Source organism: Pelophylax lessonae (assembly GCF_965119305.1).
Source record: "Pelophylax lessonae genome assembly, chromosome: 1".
In the NCBI taxonomy this organism is placed as follows: Eukaryota; Metazoa; Chordata; class Amphibia; order Anura; family Ranidae; genus Pelophylax; species Pelophylax lessonae.
In genome coordinates, this window is record NC_138768.1 from 109734282 (window position 1) to 109760340 (window position 26059).

At 44.2% G+C, this 26059-nt stretch overlaps 1 protein-coding gene across 1 annotated transcript in view; it reads left to right on the plus strand.

The window, feature by feature from the left end:
• NDUFAF2 (NADH:ubiquinone oxidoreductase complex assembly factor 2) overlaps window positions 1-26059 on the plus strand; it is a 256094-nt gene that overhangs the window by 164472 nt on the left and 65563 nt on the right. The window contains exon 3 of the mRNA XM_082255356.1: window positions 23676-23716. Within this exon, the coding sequence (XP_082111482.1) occupies window positions 23676-23716 (41 nt within the window). The remainder of the gene's footprint in view (window positions 1-23675; window positions 23717-26059) is intronic.

Here is a 26059-nt window from a genome sequence, read left to right on the forward strand (position 1 = left end):
GGAAATTATTTTACCATCCTTTTGTGATAATCCTAGCAATTAAAAAGAAATTAAATTTCATTGTTTAGATGTGATGCCTCCTCACTTATTTACAGAGGACCAGGGAGTTTAGGAGATCTAATCACCTTTTGATCCTCTACTCTGGACCAAGAAAAGGACTGCAGGCTTCAAAACCTTCAGTGTCCAGGTGGATTAGGCAAGCCATTACCATGTCTTATGAGGTTTCAGGTGTTCCTGCGCCAGCAAAGCTGAAAGCACATTTAAGAGCAATGGCAACATCCTGGGCCGAAAAAGCGGGAGCTTCCTGGGAACAGATTCGCAGTGCAGCCACCTTGTCTAGCCATGACACTTTTCTGAAGCACTACCGAGTGGAGGTGCTGTCTCAGCAAGGCCTAGCCTTTGACCGAAAGGTACTACAGGCGGTGGTCCCACCTTAAGGTAGGCCTGTGGTTACTTTATTATCCTCTCAAGTGTTTGCCGTCCTGGAAGGTTTGTAGAAACACTGTTACCGGTAAGTCTAAAGGATGGTTTTTATAACCCCAGCATTGTAATAGGAATACAAAGAATTGCTGTCTTTGACAATCCAATATAGGCTTACTTGATCCAGTGCCTGTAATGTTTGCTTCAGACAGTGGATGTTGTGTTCGGCGCTCACCTTGGTAAATGGTGCAATAAGTAAGTTATCTGCAAGGTGCTATATAGTTCCAGGGCTGTGGTCCAGCCCTTTCACACTCAGACCCTAAAGATCCATTCAGGGGTAGACCCACCAAGATTAGCATAGTATGGGCCTTGGATGAGAGCAGCGACATGGATAAGGTAATTGCATGGTTTCCCTGCAACTTTATACACCAGTTCCTGGTTATACATATCCTGTTGGATTATTACCATGATGTGTAGTAGATACTACATTATATCCCTTATCCTACAAGACATACCACAGCCATAACCTCCAGGTTATGGGGTGAACTACACATAAGGCTGAATTCACACTTCAGTTGAGTGTCTCTGGTCATTTTATACTGCCTTTTTTTAGTTTTTCTACAACCTATCCTTCTAAGCACAAAAAAGGGCATTTCCTAAAAAGCTTTTCCCTATTCTTAAGCAAGCCGAACGGGCCACTAATACTTCTTACACTTTGTAACCTATGGAAGGGGAGTTTAAGAAGAAATGGATTGTTACCAGTGTGGACCCTGCTATTCTTGCACCAAATACTCAATCTACTGTTGCTCAGACCATGCAGATTGGACTTTAGAAAATTAAAGTGGTCGTAAAGGCCTATGTTCTCAAACATCTGCGATATCCTTAATTAAGCTTACAGTTTATTTGCACATTCATCAACCTTTCCAGTCCTGGGAACCTTTTGCCCTCTCCTTATCTACTTGGGTATCCGTCCCCTCACCACTTTCCTGTAGTTTTTGCTGCATTGTTGTGATGCTGTAGCCTCATCTGCATGACAAGTGCGTGGGCAGGATTATTACAATGCCACAATAATAAGCCCTTTTCAGAAAAGTAGCACACGACTCTGCCCACAACTCTACCTGCCATTCCTCCTGAGAACAGGAAGTAGTTGATAGGAATTTAAGATGTGGCTTTTAACATAAGAAAGCAATGTGCTCCCCTCCCCCGAAAAAAAAAAAAAAGACAGACACAAACAAGGCTTTCTTTTTGTGATATTGTTATGCAAAAAATATTTTATTTTCTATAAAATCTATAGACCAAAAGACCTCACAAAATTAGTTTGACCAGAGTTGGTTTTAAAACTACTAAAGTTATTTTGGATAAAATAAATACATTTTATTCTATAATTTGTCCGGCTCATTATCACACTAAAATTATGATTCTCATACAAAGCATTGCAAAGCTATTTGCACGTTTAAAAAAAAATACATTGATGAAGTAATTTTTAAAATGAATTAAAAAAAAAAAAGTTTTAAATAATAAAAAAAGCTGAAAACTGTAATTGTTGGGAAGGAGTTAATTAGACCCAATTAGAGTTAACTAAGGGTTAATGAGGTCAATTCAGATCCAGGGAACATCGTATTGCCTTCTGGTGAATCAGTATAGAGTTTATCTACCACTCTGGAGAAAATTGGTATTTATAGTTTTTTTTTTGCCTTCCTCTGCATCAACTATATAGGTAGATGATTCAGTATATAAAGGCTTTCTATTAATTTATTTCTTTAATTTTGTCTCTATTGATTGGACTTGATTTTTTATTTACAAATTGATTTTTACTGGTAGGGTTACTTTAACTGACATATATAGATCAAAGATCCCCCATAAGTGTTACCTTGTGTTTCTGCATAATGCTTTTGAACCGTGTTTACAAACACTGTTTAAAAGCTCCACTGTAATACAAATGAAGTCACACTGGCGGGGGAGAGGGACAGGGAGTTCTACCTATGCCCTGTGTTTTTTTGGGCATACATAGCACACCCAAGGTCCTCATGAGGTTTTGGGGATATAGTGCCAATATAGGGTGAAACTACAAAGTGGAAGTAGAGCTACAGACCCAGATCTGGTCACAGACCTGTTCAGAGCATGAGCACACCACATGTAACTGATTTAGATTTTGTTTTGTGTTTACAATGCAAGAAAAATTTTATTTTTTTTCAAAATATGTCAGAGATGATCTATAATTGGAAATAAAAGGATTAAATTATATTGCAATAACTTAAGCATATTAATGCAACTCTGACCTTTTTGAAAAAGTTAATTTGTATTAAACTGTTTTACAAGGCGTAGATGAGGTAGATTTGGAGTAATGGATATGAAACTGTCATTAATCAAGTTGACAAACTACTAGATTCATTTTGACTCATAAGCAGTGGCCTTTCTAATGGCAGTTTATGGCACAGTTGCTCTTTGTTTGAAAGGTTATGCTATCAGGAACACATCTTGAACTTTCCTCTTACCTTTCTCTATATAAAATCTGTTTCAGTGTTGCTCCACATTAGCCGCAGAGTTAATTTTATTGTCTGACATTTCGCTGTCTTTAAGTTGCCCACCAGTGTTGTAACTGATCAATGACTTGCTCTTTTGTGTGTGAAAAGACAAGAATATATCCTATTGTGCAAAGGTAAATGGTGATGTTTTCATGTCTGGTCAATTATCCAGCAAGTAATAATTTCCTCTGTTCATGCATGCCATGCAGATGTTTGCCTGGGTTCCTTTGATATTCTTCCACTGTTAAAAGTTCTAAAATGTTAATTGATTTTCACCCAAAATTGGCCCCAGTGTGTGTCTGTGTGTGTTGTATAAAGGACATTTAACCACTTAAGCCCCGGAGGATTTTCCTGCTAAAAGACCAGGGGGTATTTTGCGATTCGGCACTGCGTGAATTTAACGGACAATTGCGCGGTCGTGCGACTCTGTACCTAAACGAATTTGACGTACTTTTTTTCCCACAAACAGAGCTTTCTTTTGGTGGTATTTGATCACCTGTGCGATTTTTACTTTTTGCGCTATAAACAAAAAAAGAGCGTAAATTTTGCAAAAATAGCAATATTTTTCACATTTTTTTATATGAAATTCCCCAAAAAAAAATGTAAAAATCAAAATTTTTTAACATTTTCGGCCAATTTGTTTTATCCTACCTATGTTTGGTAAAAAAAATTGCAAAAAGCGTATTTTTATTGGTTTGCGCAAAATTTATTGCGTTTACTAACAAAGGGAAAGATTTTTGTCATTTTTGTTGTTTTTTTTTTAACGCGTAATGGCGGCGATCTGCGATTTTTTTTGCGGTACTGCGACATTGCGGCGGACAGATCGGACCCTTGACTGACATTTTTGACACTTTTGGGGTTACCAGTGACATTTCTACAGTAATCAGTGCTATATATATGCACTGTTACTGTAAAAATACACTGGTAGTGAAGGGGTTAACTTTATTTGGGAGGGAGGGGCTGTGTGTGTCCCTAGGGGCGTGCTTTCTACTGTGATTGGCTGTGGCTTGAGCTGTAAGGACACTGATCAACGGATCTACATAGTAGATCCGTGTGATCAGTGTCTTTACACCGAGGAGAATGACAGGCAGCTTGTTTACACAAGCTGCCTGACTTTCTCCCTCTCCCCCGACGATCGCCGAGTGACCGGCGGACATCGGGTCCACCAGTCACACGCGCGGGGGGGTCCGTGACCGCGCGGGAGCGCGCCTCCGCGGGCGCGCGCTCGCTCCCCAGACCCTCCCAGGCTAGTGATGTTAATTAACGTCACTCTGCCTGGCAGGGGCTGACCGCCGCAGTAAATCTACTTGCGGCGGTCGGCAAGCGGTTAATTAAAAGCTCCTCTGGGGCAGGGACTAAAGTAAATGTTTGTGTGTAAAGCACCTTATGCTGACGCTATATCATTGAAAAAGTTGTTTCCTGTCCTACTGGAGGTCTGGAGGTCATATAAGCAGACATTTCCAATTCACTCGTTATTAATGACCATACATTTTTACAACTAGATACCTACGCTGATGGGAAAAAATAAATAAAAAAGACAAAAAAAATAACTTTGTGTGTAGTGTATCAAAAAACCCAGCTGCCACTTCCGTGCCCCCTTTACACTTGAAAGTACCACACATGTATAGAAAGGAAGTGGCGCTATATCAAAATATACAAATATATTAGCCTAAATACAAAAGGTGCCCCATGCATCAATGGCACTCTTTGTTGCCATAAATCCACCCACTGCTACATGAAATCACACACGTTGTGATCAAGAGTCCTCATATTCCAACATTACATCAGTCTGTTCATAACCTTTTACACTATTGATATTACCAGGAAATTTTCTTCCCCTTATGTATGCACTGTGTGCAAAATTATATGGCAAGTGAGTATTTTGACCAAATCATAATTTTTATGCATATTGTCCAACTCCATGCTGTTGAAACTCGAATGCCTATTGGATTAAAGCATATTAGGTGATCTGAATTTGTATAATGAGGGAGGGTGTGGCCTAAGGAGATCAACCCCCTATATCAAGGTGTACATAATTATTAGGCAGCTTCTTTTCCTCAGGTAAAATGGGCAAAAAAAAAGATGAACTGACAACGAAAAGTCAAAAATTGTAAAAGTCTTTCAGAGGGATGCAGCACTTTTGAAATTGCTAAGCTATTGGGGCGTGATCACAGAACCATCAAACGTTTTGTTGTAAATAGTCAACAGGGTCTCAAGAAACGTGTTGAGAAAAAAAGATGCCAATTAACTGCCAAAGATTTGAGAAGAATCTAACGTGAAGCTACCAGGAACCCATTATCCTCCAATGCTGTCATATTCCAGAACTGCAACCTACCTGGAGTGCCCAGAAGTATAAGGTGTTCAGTGCTCAGAGACTTGGCCAAAGTAAGGAAGGCTGAAACCTCACCACCACTGAACAAGACACAGGTTGTGACGTCAAGACTGGGGCAAGATATATCTGAAAACAGATTTATGGACTGATGGGATGAGCATGACTGAGCATCGACAGACCAGATGAATGGGCCTGTGGCTGGATCAGTAACAGGCACAGAGCTGCACTTCGACTCGGATGCCAGCCGAGTGGAGGTGGGGTACTGGTATGGCCTAGTATTATTAAAGATGAGCTAGTTAGACCTTTTCGGGTTGAAGATGGACTCAAAATTAACTTCCAAACCTACTGCCAGTTTTTAGAAGACACTTTCTTCAAGCAGTGGTACAGAAAAAATTTTGCATCGTTCAAGAAGACCATGATATTAATGCAGGACAATGCTCCATTGCATGCATCTATGGACCTTAAGTCACATAAAAATCAGACCAAAGTAGTGCAGGGGCTACTTTGAAGTCGCTGCAACTTGAAATCGCACAGATATAAACTGTTATAGGGAAACATGGAATGCGACTTTGGGTTTCAAAGTTGCATGAAAAGTCACACAAGTGTTGAATCTGGTCCAACAATATGAAAATAAATAAGTGAGATAAGAAAAGATCTCCACCTCTCCTCAAGCTCTACCATCCAGGGCACCTAGGTATAATATACTCCTTTTCTACTCAGCAATGACTCCTGAGTAATAATATAAACCAAAGGGAAGCCTAATTACGCAACATCCTAGATATTGAAACATTGTTCGTGTTATATTCCATACCTTCATCATTAATTTCCCTGAGGGGCACTGACCCTCTCTCCCCAAGGAGTCCTTCTCCAAAGCTTCCACCAAAGATGTATGTGGGGTGCAAGTTAATAGTCCTCGTGAATTGTATCTAACGGTGTCATTGCTCGACTCCCAACGCCCTATCTGCTGCAACTGAGCCGGCAAAAAATTGCTCCAGGGATGCGGGACAGCTAAACCCCCTTTATCTCTCGGTAACCTCAACACGTAAGCGAACAATAGCTTGCCTTTTATTTCAGATCAATTAAAAAAAAAAAAACCCTGCAACTTCCTAAACCAAAAAATCCAAATTGGTGAATTGTGTAGAATATACAGGTCCCTCTCAAAAAATTAGCATATTGTGATAAAGTTCATTATTTTCTGTAATGTACTGATAAACATTAGACTTTCATATATTTTAGATTCATTACACACAACTGAAGAAGTGCAAGCCTTTTATTGTTTTAATATTGATGATTTTGGCATACAGCTCATGAAAAAACAAAATTCCTATCTCAAAAAATTTGCATATTTCATCCGACCAATAAAAAAAAAGTGTTTTTAATCCAAAAAAAGTCAACCTTCAAATAATTATGTTCAGTTATGCACTCAATACTTGGTCGGGAATCCTTTTGCAGAAATGACTGCTTCAATGCGGCGTGGCATGGAGGCAATCGGCCTGTGGCACTGCTGAGGTGTTATGGAGGCCCAGGATGCTTCGATAGGGGCCTTGAGCTCATCCAGAGTGTTGGGTCTTGCGTCTCTTCACAACATCCCACAGATTCTCTATGGGGTTCAGGTCAGGAGAGTTGGCAGGCCAATTGAGCACAGTAATACCATGGTCAGTAAACCATTTACCAGTGGTTTTGGCACTGTGAGCAGGTGCCAGGTCGTGCTGAAAAATGAAATCTTCATCTCCATAAAGCTTTTCAGCAGATGGAAGCATGAAGTGCTCCAAAATCTCCTGATAGCTAGCTGCATTGACCCTGCCCTTGATAAAACACAGTGGACCAACACCAGCAGCTGACCAGGGGGCTGAGATTGAAAAAGCCCGTAGTGTAAGTGCCCCTGGGGTGGCAGCCCAGGGGTGCCTTAATTTCTCACTGGTGAGGGGCAGCTCGCTGTGAGTTTTTTCGGCACCTTGGTCACTGCACATGAACACCTTTTTCACACCTGCCTCTTGGGACAGGCCTTTTGGCTTGCACCAGAGGAATTTTTTATTCCGGCTGGAAGGCCTGCCTTGGTTCTTCACATGGCACCAAAGCACTTTCCTCACTCCCCTTTCCCCACTTCTTTGTTTGTTTGTCCTTTTCTTTGGAGTTTGTCACTGCACTTTCACCTTTTTTTCTTTATTTGCACGACATGAGGGTGTGGGTCCTCGGGCCCAGCCTTAAGTCTTGGGAGGGGGTGGATATGGCCTTTTGGCTTAGTCCGACCTCTCTCATGGGGTCTCCCTTCGGGGGAGCTCCACTTAGTACTTGGGGTGGGCTGTTCCGGCAGTCCCCCTGAAGAACGGGGTCAGTTTGGTTTCGGCCGACTGACCACAAGTACCTTATATCCCTGTCAGGAGTCTTGCGCCCCGGGGGATCGAGGTTTCGGGTCCTACCTCTTCGGAGGGAAGACCATACGTTTTCGCACACCCTGTGCTTTTTTGTGTTCTCACTTTGTGTGTGTGCACTTTTTTATGCACCGGGTGGAGTCTTTTGAGTGTGTTCTACACGCTACGGGCTTGAAAAAAAAAAAAAAAAAACACCAGCAGCTGACATGGCAACCCAGACCATCACTGACTGTGGGTACTTGACACTGGACTTCAGGCATTTTGGCATTTCCCTCTCCCCAGTCTTCCTCCAGACTCTGGCACCTTGATTTCCGAATGACATGCAAAATTTGCTTTCATCCGAAAAAAGTACTTTGGACCACTGAGCAACAGTCCAGTGCTGCTTCTCTGTAGCCCAGGTCAGGCGCTTCGGCCGCTGTTTCTGGTTCAAAAGTGGCTTGACCTGGGGAATGCGGCACCTGTAGCCCATTTCCTGTACACGCCTGTACACGGTGGCTCTAGATGTTTCTACTCCAGACTCAGTCCACTGCTTCCGCACGTCCCCCAAGATCTGGAATCGGTCCTTCTCCACAATCTTCCTCAGGGTCCGGTCACCTCTTCTCGTTGTGCAACGTTTTCTGCCACACTTTTTCCTTCCCACAGACTTCCCACTGAGGTACCATAGAGAACCTTTTCATGATATGCTAATTTTTTGAGATAGGAATTTTGGTTTTTCATGAGCTGTATGCCAAAATCATCAATATTAAACAATAAAAGGCTTGCACTACTTCAGTTGTGTGTAATGAATCTAAAATATATGAAAGTCTAATGTTTATCAGTACATTACAGAAAATAATGAACTTTATCACAATATGCTAATTTTTTGAGAGGGACCTGTATCTACCACTACTGACAAAGGGAGGCGTCTCCATGTCTCGCATTGTTCCCTAAATACATTTAATAGTGGCTCCAGATTTTTTTGTATGTATACCCTAGGGTTTATGGTTATGTTTAATCTTCTATCAACCGGGAGCAGAACTGATTTCTCCCAGTTGATAGAGAGCCCAGAAACCCTCCCGAATCTTTTTTTGACATTCATCACTGCAGTTAGTATATAATTATAATAATATAATAATAATTGTAAATAATTTGCATCTCCCAAAAACAGGGGGATGTCATCCGCCTGGACAAAATCTTTTCTCTTACGTCCTCCGACAGTCGCCGCCATCTTCATATTCGTCACAATGGGGTATTAGACTTTGCTCCGTAGGAGTAGCTAGGCAACGGAATATGTCAATATTAAAGCTTTTAACATATCCCCACCCCAGGGGGTGGTCCCCTCAGTCTATACCCTCCTGCTTCCTGTTTCATACTTCAGTTTCAATGTCTAGCTTGTCAGGAGTAGCTGGATGTCTCTGTGCTGGGGCATTTTGTCTCAGCCTTTCTCTATTCTTTTTTGATTTTTGTTTGAGTTTTTTCTCTCTCTTTACTTAGCTGTTATTTTTGTCAGCGTTAGTTAGTTCTTCTGATGAAGAGGATTCGTGCGGGCTGGGTCTCGGGCTGATCCCCCTGTTAGCAGGTTGTGGGTCAGTGGCTTCCCAGCCTGCCTTCGAGCGTTCAGCCAGGTAACGCTCCTGGCGCATTGAACGACCCATCCCTGTTCGGTGCAGGGATGCTATGGTGAGGTGGCTACCTCACTGGACGCTGTGCGGTTTCTCAACCCCATTTTTGTTGCGTCCTGGATGCGACTTTCCCTGTCACATGTGCAGTGGCTTGTTCGCCTGTGCGGGTTCCCCACGCCATCTAGGAGGTAAGTGTATCTGTGTGGGGACCTGTCTGTCTGGGGGGTGTCAGTCTGGGACTGTGTTACCCTGCCTGTGTTCACACTGTTAAGTTCCCTATCTCTCTGGCTGCATGCTGTGGGCTGCGAGGAGGGGGGGATGTGCTGCACTATCTGTGTCAGACTGTGAATGTGTGAACGGCTGTGTGCTGTGGGGCATGTTTATTTCATGTTTGGGGCACATTACAGCGACCGCTGCGGCGGTCCGCCATGTTTTAATACATGTGGTGTGTTTTCTCCACTTCACTGAGGTGGAGGAGCGGCGTTTTCGGCGCCAAACGGCACCATTTTGGCAGCTCTCACTCCGGCCGCATGGTCTCACTGCGGGCGGCCATTTTCTTGTAGCCTTCCATAGGCTTTCATAGAGCGCCCTGTGTTGCATAGCTTCCTTTCCCTGGGCGCACCGATCGAGGCAGCAGCAGCAGCGGTGGTCTTTACAGGTTTTTACCTCCATATTTCCTTGCCTGAGTTGAGTTTTTTCTCCCTGTGGGGGTCAAACTTGTGCTAGTATGTGTGTGCGGTGGGCAGCGCTCGCCGCGCTTGTTTAAGGGGCTGTTAACCCTTTATTCTCCGGCATGGTATTGGGGCAATGGATTCTCAGGAAAGCAAATTTCCTACCACTTTGGTGGGTGACCAAGGGACTGCTGTTTCCCCCCCCCCCAGGGGGGGGGGGTTTTGGCTGCGGTTGTGCCTAACATTGCTGCTCAGGTGTAAATGCTTGTGGCTGCTCGATCCACAAAACGGCCCAGAGTTTCAATCTCCTCTGATTCAGAGGGTGATGGTGATGGTGATGGGGCTGCTATAGCTGGGGTCTCCTTATCGGGGTCCCGTTCCTCCCTGGATCTTGGGGGTCCAAGGTGGAGGCTGAGGTAGAAGGGGTGGATAATTCTCCCCCTGGCTCGCCTGAAGAGCTTGCACTCATGGATGAATTGATTGCTTTTATCAAGCAAACACTGCGTTTGCAGGATGAACCATGTCCTACTGCTGCCCTGGCAGCTTATGGGACGCAGAGAAGACGCATGACATCGCAGGTCTTTCCTTGCACTGATGTTTTTCTGCGCGCTGTTAAGGAACAATGGCGCAATATACGCGAGCCCCTTGCTGTACCAAGTATCCTTTCACGCCTGCTACTGGTGAGCGGTGGTGTGTGCCACCTCCGGTGGATCACGCGGTGGCGATTTTGAATAAGTCCACTGCGATTCCTGCAGAGGACACCCCGGTGTTCCGGGATGCTACGGACAGGAGGCTGGAGTCTCTTGCCCATCATACTTACTCTATTACGGGTTCTATGCTAAAGGCTCTATTTGCTTCGCTTATGACAGCCCAGGCTGTCGCGAATTGGACGCAGGTACTCAGGCGCGTCCTGGTGGCTGATTCAGCCTCACCGGCGACATTGGATATGGTGGATCAAATCCATCAGGGTGTCATGTATTTGTGTGATGCGGACTTGGCTATAGTACCGTTGGCTGCACGTGTTCACAGTGTGGCAGTGTTGTCTCGCCGCCTGGTTTGGTTGCAGTGTTGGTCTGTGGACCAATCTTCGCGAAAGACCTTAGCCAATCTGTCCTATGATGGATCTCGCCTTTTTTGGAGAATCCTTGGATACACTGATAAAGGGGATCATGGGTGGTAAGAGCACGCTCTTGCCCCAATCCCGCAAGGCTAAGGTTGCTCATGGTAAGCAGCATGCTTCTTTTAGGCCCTCTCGGGGGTCCTTTCGTGCCTTTCGGGCGCACTATAAGGGCAAGCCGTTCAAAGGTCAAGGCTCCCAAAAGAACCCGTGGTCAGGTTACCAGAAGTCCAGCCAGTCCGGACCCGCTGCCCATAGCAATGCCGCCTGCAGGGGCGCCCTCACCCAGTTCTGGGGTGGGGGGACGCTTGCTCAGTTTTTCTTCAACCCTGGTTGGCCCGTGTTCGGGACTGGTGGGTTCAGGAAATCGTTCGTTCTGGCTACAAGATTGAGTTTTCTCTCTCGGCCGGAGAGCAGATTTTTTCCCTCAGGAGGTTCCGGTGCCTCATCGGGAAAGATTTCGGGGGTTTCTCTTCCAATCTGTTCACGGTGCCCAGGAAGGAGGGCAGGGTACGTCCAATTCTGGACTTACAGGCTCTGACCCGCTTTGTGTGGGTTCGCTAGTTCCGCATGGATTCCCTGCGGTCGGTGGTGGCTGCCCTGGTTCCGGGGGAATTCATGGCTTCCATCGACTTGAAGGATGCGTGCCTTCACATCCCGTTTTTCGAGGGTCGCCAGAGGTACCTTCGATTCGCCATTGCGGAGGATCACTACCAATTCGTGGCGTTACCTTTTGGTCTCGCTTCGGCTCCACGGTTTTTCGCCAAGGTGCTTGCACCGGTTTCTGGTTTGTTGAGAGCCCAGGGCATCCCTGTCCTGGGGTATCTGGAAGATATTCTGGTTCGGTCTGCGACCAGCCAGGGTCTGGAGGAGGACCTATCCATCACGATGCTGACTCTACAGGAGTTTGGTTGGACGATGATTTTCCAAAGTCGACGCGGTGTCCGTCGATTCGTCTTCCCTACCTGGGAATGATTCTGGACTCGGTCCAGGCGCAGATCTTCCTACCAGACGACAAACTCAGGACTCTTCAGGAAGAAGTCAGGTCCCTTAGGGACGTTCCGTGCTCGTCACTCCGGACGCGCTTGAGATGTCTGGGATTGATGGTCTCGGCTTTCGAGACGATTCCCTTCGCCCAGTTTCACACGCGGGGTCTCCAAGCGGAGATCCTGTCCAGGTGGGACGGGCGACCGCAATCTCTGGATCTCCAGATTTCGTTGGGCCATCGCACCAGAAGGGATCTTCTGTGGTGGCTCCAGTCCCCGGCGGTGTCGGGGGGCAAGTCTTTTCGTCCTCTCTCATGGACGGTGGTCACCTCGGATGCCAGCCTGTCGGGCTGGGGTGGTGTACTGGGCATTCTGTCCGCCCAGGGAACTTGGTCGGAGGGGTTTCCTCCCTTCTGATCAACATTCTGGAATTGCGTGCGGTGAATCTCTGCCTTCATCGTTGGCCGGACGGGCTGCAGGGCTGTCCGGTTCGGGTGCAGACGGACAATGCCACGGCGGTGGCTTACGTCAATCGCCAAGGGGGCACCAAGAGAGCCCGAGCGGCTCGGGAAGTGGCCGACATTCTGTCTTGGGCCGAGACACGCGTCCCGGCGATATCGGCGGTTCACATTCCGGGGGTGGAGAACTGGCAGGCGGATTATCTGAAGCCGACAGTCCCCGGACCAGGGGGAATGGTCCTTCCACCCGGATGTCTTCCAGATGTGGTGCGCGAAGTGGGGTCTTCCGGAGGTAGACCTGTTCGCGTCTCGTCTAAACAGCAAGGTGAAAAGGCTTCGTGGCAAGGCCGCGCGATCCTCGGGCAGACGCGTCAGACGCGTTGGTAGCTCCGTGGCATCAGTACCGACTGCTGTATGCGTTTTCACCGTTTCAATGGCTGTCCAGGTTCCTTCGCAGGTTGAACTCGGAACCAGAACACAGTGTTTTTTGTGACACCGGACTGGCCTCGCCGGTCCTGGTACGCAGACCTCGTGCATTTGGCGGTCGACGCCCCGTGGCGTCTGCCTCTTCGAGAAGATCTCCCGTCTCCAGGGCGGATATTCCATCCTGCTTTACAGTCGCTGGCTTTGTCGGCCTGGCTGTTGAGACCAAGGACCTGAGGGATAGGGGTCTCTCCCCTGAGGTCATTCACACTTTGATCGACGCGAGGAAATTTTCCTCGGGGAAGGTCTATTACCGTACTTGGAAGGCCTATTTTGCCTGGTGTGAGTCCAGGGGGTTTTCACCTCGCCCGTAATCGGTGTCTAGGGTGTTGTCCTTCCTTCGAAAGGGTGTTGCCAGCGTTTGGCGCTGGCTACGATCAAGGGTCAGGTGTCTGCGAGGGCCGTTATCTTTCAACGTCCTATGGCATCTAACTCCTTGGTTGGCACTTTTGTTCAGGGGCATCTGGTCCCTCCTAGGAGGGTGCCTCTGCCTCCTTGGGACTGGAATCTTGTTCTGTCCGTGTTACACCATGGTCCTTTTGAACGGATCAGGTAGATCTCGTTGTCTATGTTGTCCAAGAAGGTCAACTTTTTTGGTGGCGATCACTTCGGCTCGCAGTGTGTCGGAGCTGGCAGCTTGTCCTGCAAGTCGCCGTATCTGGTCATTCACTTAGATAAGGTGGTCTTGCGACCTAACCCTTCTTTTTTTCCGAAGAGGGTTTCGGAATTTCACCTCAATGAGGACATTGTCTTGCCTTCGCCTTGCGCGAAGTCTAAATATCCGAAGGAGGTGGAGTTGCACTCCTTGGATGTTGTTCGGGCGATTAGGGTTTACCTAAAATCGTCTGAATCGTTTCGCAAGTCGGATTCTTTGTTTGTCCTTCCGGGGGTCCTCGGAAGGGCGTAGCGGCGTCGGCTTCTGCCGTCGCCAATTGGTTCAGACAGGCCATTGAACAGGCCTATGCTTTGCAGGGAAAAGTTTCCCCTATGCCTGTGAAGGCGCACTCTGCCAGATCTCTGAGTACGTCTTGGGCCTGTCGTCATGGGGCTTCTGTGGCCCAGGTGTGTAGGGCGGCGATTTGGTCGACCGTGCAGACCTTCACTCTATTCTACAGAGTGGAGTCTCAAGCATCGGCAGATGCTTCCTTTGGCCGCAAGGTTCTTAGTGCGGCGGTTCCTTAGGGTCCCTTGTTTTGGACCTTTGGGCTGTTTGGGATTTCTTTTTATCCCTGGGTTTTTGGTTTTTTCCTGGGTTATTGCTCCCGTTGAGCATGTTTTTTCTCATGTTGCCCAGCTGGTTTCCTTCCTTTGGTAAGGTTATTTTCTTTGATGTGGAGACTGCGTTGCCTTTAGGCGCGGCTGCGTTTCCCTCCCCTCATGTTTGCACTGCTTTGGGACGTCCTCATTGTGACGAATATGAAGATGGCGGCGACTGTCGGAGGACGTAAGAGAAAACTGAATTTTAAAATCTTACCTGTAAAATTCCTTTCTCTGAGTCCTCCGACAGTCGCCGCCCCCGCCCCTCTTTTGGGGTTTAGGTACTCTACTGCTATTCCACTGAAACTGAAGTATGAAACAGGAAGCAGGAGGGTATAGACTGAGGGGACCACCCCCTGGGGTGGGGATATGTTAAAAGCTTTAATATTGACATATTCTGTTGCCTAGCTACTCCTACGGAGCAAAGTCTAATACCCCATTGTGACGAATATGAAGATGGCGGCGACTGTCGGAGGACTCAGAGAAAGGAATTTTACAGGTAAGATTTTACAAAAATTCAGTTTTCTTCATCCATCCCTCTTCTAAAAACTCTTATATTTCCCGCTATTCTAATTGTGATAGCCAAGGGTTCCATTGCCAGCAGGAACGCTAAAGGGCACCCCTGTCTTGTTCCCCGAAACAACGAGAAGTATTCCGAGCATCTATAATTTATCTTCACTTTCGTCCTTGGACCCGTATACAACAGTTTCACCCATTTAATAAAAGAAGGGCCAATGCCAAATGCTAAGACTGACCACCACTTGACGCTGTCAAATGCTCTAAAAGGGGGTAGCACCACTCTTGAGCCCTGCTCTTTTGAAGTAATTTGTAGATTTAAAAATAATCTCCTAATATTTAGTGATGTTGATCTACCAGGAATAATGCCACATCGATCGGGGTGAATTTTGGTATGGATTACCTTAATCTAACAGCCAATACTTTCACCAAAAGTTTAACATTTGCGCAAAGCAGGGAGATTGGTCTACAGTCAGGTCCATAAATATTGGGACATCGACACAATTCTAATCTTTTTGGCTCTATACACCACCTCTGTCATGGAGAGCGGTAGTTCTCTTTTTTCCAATGCCCATTTTAACATGCACAGCAACTCTGGCAGCATTATCTCCACATATTCCTTATATATCTCACTTGGTAGTCCATCAGGCTCTGGTGTTTTGTAGTTGGCTGACTCCATCACCGCCTCTTGTAATTCTTCAATTGAAATAGGTGCCTCTAACCATTCCCTATCTTCTTCTGAAAGGTCAACATCTAAAAAAGCCTTCACAGTTCTGGAACATCCTATGGACAGATGAGAGCAAGATCAACTTGTACCAGAGTGATGAGAAGAGTATGGAGAAGGAAAGGAACTGCTCATGATCCAAAGCATACCACCTCATCAGTGAAGCATGGTGGTGGTAGTGTCATGGCGTGGGCATGTATGGCTGCCAATGGAACTGGTTCTCTTGTATTTATTGATGATGTGACTGCTGATCAAAGCAGCAGGATGAATTCTGAAGTGTTTCGGGCAATATTATCTGCTCCTATTCAGCCAAATGCTTCGGAACTCATTGGACGGCACTTCACAGTGCAGATGGACAATGACCCGAAGCATGCTGAGAAAGCAACCAAAGGGTTTTTTAAGGGAAAGAAGTGGAATGTTATGCAATGGCAAAGTCAATCACCTGACCTGAATCTGATTGAGCATGCATTTCACTTGCTGAAGACTAAACTGAAGGGAAAATGCCCCAAGAACAAGCAGGAACTAAAGACCGTTGCAGTAGAGGCCTGGCAGAGCATCACCAGGGATGAAACCCAGCGTCTGGTGATGTCTATGCGTTCCAGACTTCAGGCTGTAATTGACTGCAAAGGATTTGCAACCAAGTATTAAAAAGTGAAAGTTTGATTTATGATTGTTAATCTGTCTCATTACTTTTGGCCCCTAAAAAGTGGAAGGCACATATACAAACTGTTGTAATTCCTACACCGTTCACCTGATTTGGATGTAAATACCCTCAAATTAAAGCTGAAAGTCTGCAGTTAAAGCACATCTTGTTTGTTTCATTTCAAATCCATTATAGAGGCAAAATGATTAGAATTGTGTCGATGTCCCAATATTTATTTGACCTGACTGTATATGATGCACAATGGGTTAGGTCTTTCTCTTCTTTTGGCAGTAATATTATCGTAGCCTCTGTCATGGAGAGTGGTAGTTCTCCTTTTTTCCAATGACCAATTTAACATGCACAGCAACTCTGGCAGCATTATCTCCACATATTGCTTATAGATCTCACTTGGTAGTCCATCAGGCTCTGATGTTTTGTAGTTGTATGACTCCATCACCGCCTCTTGTAATTCTTCAATTGAAATAGGTGCCTCTAACCATTCCCTATCTTCTTCTGAAAGGTGTGAAATTGTCTCCCAACTCACCACCTACCTCTCCTCTCCTAGATCTGTTCTCCAAATTAGTGCATCTTTAGCACCTCTAGTAATTTCTTTTACTTCCAGAATAAAGGTCAGCTCCAGGAAATAATTTTTTTGTATGACCGGGTAAAGAAAAGAGTTAAGCTCCTTGTCAGATATTGTGTTGTCATTGAGGAGAATTCTGATCCTTTCCTGTCCAGTTGACGGATGTCAAAACAAGAAGGGAAAAATCTCTGCACAGGGACACAGGCAACATTTAAATGCTGATATGGGTTCAATTCCACCTCTGCTGAATTCAGAACTGAAATGATGATAAACCTAATCCCAATGTCAAGACTTGAATGGCAATAATATAACCCTTGCATCACTGCAAGTGCAGTTTTCTTGTCAAGCCCAGTGCACAGTGCGTACAGATAACAATTGACCCTATTTATAGAATCTGTATGTAGCCATTCAGAATCCATTTTTGATTCCCTTGGTGTCATTTTTTGCAAATCCAGATTGAGTCTGATTGGTTAGTGTGAGGTAACCTAAAATATAAAGTATGGTGAGGCGCTATTACCCTTTAGTGCACAAAAAGTTCTTTGAACCATATGAATTAATGAAATATAAATAAAGTGGCTACAGTATTGAAAAGTGCAAAAAGTGCTTCCAGCGTGCAAATGGATGTGTGAAAATATGCAATAGTTTTCAAAGTGCATAGAGTAAAATAAATGTGCAAAATGAGATATCCAAGTATCTTAAACATTCACATATATTATTCCATTATTTTATAGACCACTGTGCAATAAGTGTGCAATGCATTCCAAAGTGCTCAAAGTAGATGTATAGACGTGTTTAAATTATTTTATATCAAAAACCAAAGAATTTACAGAATAAATAACTTAAGTGCAAAGTGTAGAAAGGTTCATATTTCTTTAAACAAAACGGGTTTTTTTTCAAAACTGTTGGTCTTTTTTTGTTTATAGTACAAAAAATAAAAACCGCAGAGGTGATCAAATACCACCAAAAGAAAGCTCTATTTGTGGGAAGAAAGGACAGACTTTATTTGTTCACAGCTTCGCAGGACCTCTCAATTGTCAGGAAAAGTAATGCAGTGTGATATCGCAGAAAATGGCCTAGTCATGAGGGGGGGGGGGGGGTAAACCTTCTGGAGCTGAAGTGTCTAGTGTGGTGATTTCTATTTACGCATACCAAATAATACTCTATTACTGTAATCCTAGGTTTAACTGTATATGTAGCATTTGTCTCGTTTTTTTGTACTCTATGTGGTTTTCTGGTCTGCAAGTACACATGTATTACATTTTCACAGAGCTCCGTTTCTTTGTGGAAGGCAGACTTGGCTTTGTGACAACATTTGGCTTTCTGTTTGACATTCATTATTTATGAAGTTTCTGCTTTGAGGATTTTAAGAATAAAATTAGTGAAGTAAACATTGCTTCTGTGTGAAAAATGATCTTGTATCATTTACCAAATTCTATGTGGAAGTTTCCATGGTCTAAGGTAGTTGGAGACATCTGATATAGTTTGTGAGGTTTATCAACTGTTGACACTACTGCTCATACGAGTCCAGCCTCGGACATTGTTTTAATGATTGAATTGCCCTCATCTATTCATAAATCTAAGCATTATTGTGGATTTGTCACTGAAATTCACACTTCAGTAGGGTACACACACCAGTTACCTAAATTACATTATTCCAAAATAAAAGGACCTCTTCTTACAGTGAATAAAACATTTTTGCCAGACTATACTCATTTTTAAGAGTTTTCCAAAATCCTAGTTCACACAAGGTCACACACTAAATGAATGAGGTATAAATAACGCATATACTTGCGTAAGTGTATTATGCACTTCTAGCTGCGAGTCCTGTAGGTAATCCTTTTTTTTTTTTTTCAGTGTCAAATTATACATCTATTTGCTTTTATGTTACAGTGCATTCCGAAAGTATTCGGCCCCCTTGAACTTTTTGACCCTTTGCCACATTTCAGGGTTCAAACATAAAGATATAAAACTGTAATTTTTTTTGAAGAATCAACAAGTGGGACACAATCATGAAGTGGAACGAAATTTATTGGATATTTCAAACTTTTTTAACAAATAAAAAACTGAAAAATTGGGCGTGCAAAATTATTCAGCCCCCTTAAGTTAATACTTTGTAGCGCCACCTTTTGCTGCGATTACAGCTGTAAGTCACTTGGGGTATGTCTCTATCAGTTTTGCACATCGAGAGACTGAACTTTTTGCCCATTCCTCCTTGCAAAACAGCTCAAGCTCAGTGAGGTTGGATGGAGAGCGTTTGTGAACAGCACTGCTCCGACATTACATGCGATCAGCTGTGCGGTGCGAGTTTAGCCATACAAACTGTATGGCTAAATTCGCATCGCTCCTGCAGCAAACACGCACAGGAGGCATTTTTGCAGCCGCATCAGGATCGGATCGCACAGCGGTTCACACTTGTGCGATCCGATCCTGTGCGAACTGCACGATCGCACTGCAATATGCGATCAAACTGGGGGTGTCGTTAAGATTACATTGACACCCCCAGCGTATCGCATATGGCAGTGTGAACTGCCGGGGGTGCGTGTGCGATGTGGGAACAGGCTGCGAGTTCGCAGCCTTCCCGCATCGCATCAGTGTGAACCGGACCTGAAACCAGGAACCTGTTAGTAATTCCAGCCTTGCATTGAGGAGCCTGTATTTATTAACACTTTTTCCTTTATGAGCAATGCCATGTTTACATGGTAGGTCTGTTAGTCTGCATCCACACATAGTGGGTACTTAAAGAAGAACTCCATCTTTCCACACACTTTACATAGTTTGTTTGGGCCAAGGTTGCCCAAACGAGCTATGTCCCTCACTAGCCTGTGAGGTCTCTGGATGTGTGGTATAAACTGAATGTAGCGGCGGTCACATACAGCATACCGCACTGCGTTCCGGGTTTGAGCTGATACTTCCTGGCTACTGCAGAGGTGAATATGAAGCTTCCTCCAATTGGCTGAGTCAGAGGTTGTGACATCAACCCACCTCTCTGACTCAGCCAATCCGAGGAAGCTTTGTATTCATTGATAGAATACACCACTTGCTCTGAGCGACTGAGCACTGCTGCGGTAGACTCTTCTGTGCTCCGGCTATGAGGCAGAAAGTCTCAGGTCGAACCCGGAACACGGGTAGCGGCAGCTACGTACAGTTTATACTGCACATCCGACAGCCTCACAGGTTAGTGAGGGACATAGAACGAACTATGTAAAGTGTGTGGAAAGATGAAGTTTATCTTTAGCCATTTAGACAACTAGAACATTTTCCGTAGACCGCATGTATTTTTGCACTTGGGTCATATCAATTGAGGGCTTGTGGTTCTGGTCCGGGTATATGTTTTGGTTCAGCTAAAGTATGTGATGTTATAACACTAAAGATCTCGCCTAGAATGCTAGGTGTAATCCTGGACTCTGAACTCTCTTTTTGGACACATCCAATCATTGTCTAAATCTTGCCTTAACTACCGCAACATCTCCAAAATACTTCCCTTCTTATTCAATTACACCACAAAGCTTCTAATTCACTCCCTGGTTTTCTCCCATGTTGACTACTGCAACTCCCTCCTCATTGGCTTTCCTTTACATAGGTTATCCCCTCTTCAGTCCATCATGAATTCTTCTGCCAAACTCATCCACCTTACTAACCTCTCAGTATCTGCTACCCCTCTCTGCCATTCCCTCCATTGGCTGCCACTCACCCAAGAAACTAAATTCAAAATACTAACAATAACTTACAAAGCCATCCACAACTCGGCCCCAGCTACATCACTAACTTGGTCTCAAAATACCAATCTAATTGTTCACTTCATTCAATCCAAGATCTCCTGTTCTCGAATTCCCTTGTCACCTCCTCTCATGCTCGCCTCCAAGAGTTCTCCCGAGCCTCTGTCATCCTTAGGAACCCCTTACCCCTATTTGTCCAATTATCTCCTACTCTGTCCATTTTTAGGTGATCCCTGAAAACCCTCCTTGTTAGAGAAGCCTATCATGCCTCCACCTATCAATTGTACTTTTATTTTCTCCATCAGCTTATACCCCACAGGTATTAACTTTTGTATAAGTTGACCCTCCCCTTTAGAAGCTCTAACAAAGAGAGCCCTGTGATTCCTCTTGTATTAAATTGTATTGTAACTGTGCTGGTTGTCCTCGTGTTGCAAAGCTCTGTGCAAACTGTTGGTGCTACATAAATCCTGTATAATTTATAAAGAAGAGAGGATATTGCAGTCTGCTTTATGGCAGACAATGCAGTCTACATTTACAAGTTTTACAGCCTGTGGTGTTCCATAGACTATACGCTGCATCACGCTTCAAAGAACACTTCAATATTGTGGTTTGGCTGGTCACATGACTTTGACAGGTCGTATGGTTGGGTTTCCTCCTCATTCATTCATTAACTTCAATAAACCTTAACTTCAGAGTCCTGGAGCAAGCAAAAAAGGACGCATTTGTAGACATACTGCTGGGCTTTTTAAAATGTACTGCTATGTAAAGGATAACTGTACTTTTGCTACAAGTTGCCCTTTAAGAATGCCTCCCCCATGAATGCTGGCCAGCATGTCTAATACCCACCTTCAACCTAATGCAGTGATCTTCACTGTTGAATCCCTTTGGTTTTTAAAGCATCCTTACAGGAGCCTTTTCAGCATGTGCATGCATGCCATGACCCAATTTATTCCTATGTGGAGATCCATATTCTGTAGAACTGCTGTCCGGATGAGTACAGCTCTCCATACTAATTAAGGCTGTGGTGCAAATATGGAGGCAGAAGAGGACCCAGCAAGATCTTTTCCAGAAACAAGGCTGTGGGGCCATACAGTGAATCACTGCATAGAAGTGAGTAATGAGACCAGATGGGCTGCCCTCAGCAGGAGGCTGTATTCATTAAAGGACAACTTGAAACAAAGGTGCAGTTTTCCTTTAAAGTAGCAGTTTGGGCAGGATGGTCATACCGCTACTTTATAACTGAACCCCTAAATGTGTGAGCATTTCACTTACAGGCCTTCCATGTAGTAATCACATTACTATAAAGATCTTATGCCTTTTCAAAGCGGTTCTTAACATACATTTATCATAAAGCATTAATGTTACTTCTACCTTGTAGCCCAGCAAAGTCTTAGGGTCTATGCACAATAGGCTTTAAAAAATACTTTTTTAGAATGTTTTTGTACACGTGTTTAGCATTTTTTCTGCCAGAAATCCCCTCCTAAAAACACATACCAGAAGGGTTTTTTCTGCCTCTAAATGCTGAACTTAAAATATGCTTCCAAACATTCTAATGTACATGGACAGATAGGATAACACTGAGCTGCTTCTACAGACAAAACGCAAAACTCCTGTGAATGAAGAAGTTTCAGCCCAGTGTGCATTGACCCATAAGATTTGCCAGCTTTCAAAAAACATCACTGGTCTTTTAAAATGTTAAAATTGACATTAACCACTTGACCTCTGGAAGATTTACCCCCCCCCCCCTCCTGACCAGGCCATTTTTTGCAATATGGTACTGCGTTACTTTAACTGACGATTGCACAGTAGCGCTGTACCCAAATAAAATGTATGTGCTTTTTTCCTCTGTGTTTATTTTTTGCACTATAATCAAAAAACTCTGACAATTTTGAAAAAAAAAAAAAAAACACTTTTTTAATTCCTGCTATATAATGTGTCCAATAAAAAGAATTTAAAAAATCGAATTTCGTCATCAATTTAGGGTAATATGTATTCTGCTACATATTTTTGGTATAAAAAAATCCCAATAAGCGTATATTGATTGGTTTGTGCAAAAGTTAGTGTCTAGAAACTATGGGATGTGTATGTATATGTATATATATATATATATATATATTTATTTTTTTTTTAAACAAGTAATAGCGGCGATCAGTGACGTAGAGGCGGGACTGCAATATTGCAGAGGACAATTTGGACAGTAACTGACACTTTTTGGTAACCAGTGACACAAATACAGCGAACAGTGCTAAAAAGTATGCACACTGTACTAATGACACTGACTGGGAAGGGGTTAACATCAGGGGCAATCAGAGGGTTAACTGTGTGCCTAGCTAGTGATTTTGTGTACTGTGGGGGAGGTGCTTTTACTGATGAACGGCATAGATCCGTGTCCATGCTTTGCAGGAACACCAGATCAATGCCTTCCCTACGGACAGAATGACGATCTGCCTTGTTACATAGGCAGAATGCCGTTCTGCTTGTGTACTAAACAATCGGCAGGTGTCGGCAGACATCGAGTCTGCAGTACCTGCTGCTGGGCCCCCGCTGTGTGTCTTCACACCCGGAGCGAGTCGCCGGCACCGCGCATGTTTACGCCCTACCCAAAAGAACCGGATCACGTATATATATGTGCTCCGTCACACAGCTGCCGCCCTGTAGCAGTAAAACTGCTATAGGGCAGACAACAAGTGGTTAATATGAACATGCACCATAATAAAATAATGGGCATTTGAAAGATGATCCACTCTAGCATCAAAGTTTTGAGAGGTACAGTATTTACAGTCATTGCGACGCTTAGTGCCATGCAGCCCAGTGTAGTGTATAACAGTCTGCTAAAATCAAGCAGGTTTTTTTTTTTTTTTAATAAGTTGAAAACAGCTGGACTGTATCCAGAGCACAGGGAAGAGATTGGCTTATTCCCGCTGTATGATTTATATAGTTCCCTTAAGCGCCCATGGTCTCTGAAAGCATACAGCTACATAACGGTAAGGTAATGGGAGCTTTTAGAGAAGGTTTATCCATGCTTTGGGGAATTTCTCTGAGATAAACATTTTTATTTTTTTTTACTTTTGAAAGATGTTGAAAAATTTATTAGCTGGCCATTTGTGTAAAGATTAGGATCTGGAACCTTTTCAAAATGATTCCTTGCTCTTTAGGATTCATATTGTTTGTGCTCTGTCTTGGTTTCATATCACATAAATGTGTGCTTTTTCCGTAATGAGTCAATTGTGTTTTATAGGTCTAATTTAACATCTTCTGTTTTCTATTGCAGCGTGGATCAGAGGCAAAAGGAAAGACCCTCCAAAAATTGAGGTGAGGTTAAAGGATTGGATGATGATGTGCTCATAGATTGCAATGAAGAAGCTTTTATAACCTTTTAAAATACTATATCTGCCCCTTTGTTTTTTGTTTTTCAGCTGCAAAAGAACTCCAGAGATTTAGGCCCCTTTCACACAGGGGAGTCCGTCGGCGGACTCAGTTTATCTCAGTGGGGGATTGATCCGCTGATTCCCCGCTGAGCAGGCGGATGGCAGCTCCGTTTCCGGGCTGTGTGTGGAGACAGAGCTGTCAGGTCCTCGCTGTTCTCTATGAAGGAATCGGATGAGAATGGACCCCTGTCTGTTCTCATTCGATCCCATCTGGTGGAAAATAGGGTTTCCATCCGTCCAGATTTGGCAGTTCGGATCGGATGTCAGCGGACATGTCTCCCCTGACATCCGATGCCCCATAGAGATGCATGCGGTATCCGTTCAGATCTGCAAAAAAACAAAACAAAAGGCGGATCTGAACGGTCCGCCTGTGTGAAAGGGGCCTTGGTATTTTTATCTTGTCTATTTAACAGGATAATTGAAATCACTGAAGCACCAGAGAGCAGGGAAAGCCAGGGTTTTTGTGTATTTTAACATTATGCTATTATTATCTGGAAATGTCTTATGGATGTAAAGCTGAATTCCAGGAATTCCGACATTTTGCAAAAAGTGCAGGCACACTATAAGTTATCATAGAGCTATAGGCAAAACTTTTTTCATTTTTGATACAGCAAGAGATGGGTATAACCCAAGTCATGTTTTTTTTTTTTTTTTGCCATGTGTCCCCTTTGTGGAGATTTCCCTTTACTTCCTGTACCATAGCTAAACAGGAAGTGAGAGGAAATCCCTGCAAATTAAAGGAATTCCTTGGAGACCCCATTGGAAGATTTCCCCTCTTACTTTTTGGGGGACAACCCAAAATGTGGGATTTTCTGTTACTTTCATTTTCAATAACAGTAAACAGGACTAATGGAGAGGGCAAATCTGCTTAGAGGGGGCACAGACGGCAATAAAAACTGACAAGAATTTTAATTCCTCTCCACTCTGTCCAGAACTGAAAAAAAAAAGTTTTGCCTTTAGTTATACTTTAGGTCCAAGGAGGTGCATGACATCTTCTGAATGTATATCTAATTTTTATATCTGGCAGGTTTATGGGTCTGCCAGAGCATACACTGTAATTTAGGTCTGTTAGAAAGGCACACAGAGCAACTATGCTCTGCCTCTCCCCTCCCCTCTGCTGCCCATTTAGAGAAGCCTTTGTATTTTGTGAATGAGTTCACGTAATACAAAGGCTTCTGTGATGGGGCAGCAGGAGGGGCGGGGCAGGCATAGCAGCTGCACCAACTCTAACATTGAAGATGCTTAGACCTGAATAATCGCCGTTGAGCTTCCAGAAATACAGCGATAGCCATCTTCCAGGAGTGTAAAAAAAAAAAGCTGTCAGATGTAAATAATAGAGCTATGCCCAGGAGATGTCATGCAGCTCTTTGGATTTAACCCCTTTCGGACCGCCCGCCGCATAAATACTCTGGCAGGTTGGCCCTCCTGCGCGAACTGCCGTAGGTATATGTTGGCCACGCGCCTGCAGCTAGGGGGTGAGCGCGCGCCACCGCGCTCCCGTCCCCACTCGGCAGCAGGGACTCCGATGCACAGGGCAGGCGGCTCTGATTGTCGCCTGACACCCGTAATCGTTCCCCGCTGAGAGAGAACAACGGTCAGCTATTGTAAACCCAGCTGACCGTTCTTCTCTCTGGAATAAACACAGAGCCCCTGTGATTCTTCTATATAGGATCATAGGTCTCTGTTATAATTTCACAAGCCCCGCCCCCATACAGTTATAAACACGCCCCTAGGTACACATTTAACCTTTTGATCGCCCCTGGGTTAACCCCTTCCCTGCCAATAGCATTATTACAGTAACAGTGCATATTTTTATCACTTATTACTGTAGTAATGTTACTGGTACCCCCAAAAGTGTAAAAAATGTCAGGGGTCCGATCTGTCCGCCGCAATGTCGCAGTCCAGCAACAAAAGATCGCCGCCATTACTAGTAAAAAAAAACAATAAAAATGACATAAATCTTTCCCGTAGTTAGTAGACGCAATAACTTTTGCGCAAACCAATCAAAATACGCTTATTGCGATTTTTTTTTTTTCTTTTTTTTTACCATAAATATGTAGCACAAAACAAATTGGCCTAAAATGTTTTATTTTTTATTTTTTTTTTGTTGGGAATGTTATATAGCATGTGAAAATTATTGTTTTTTTTTTTTTTGTTCAGAATTGTCGCTCTATTTTTGTTTATAGCGGAAAAAAATAAAAATCGCAGAGGTGATCAAATACCACCA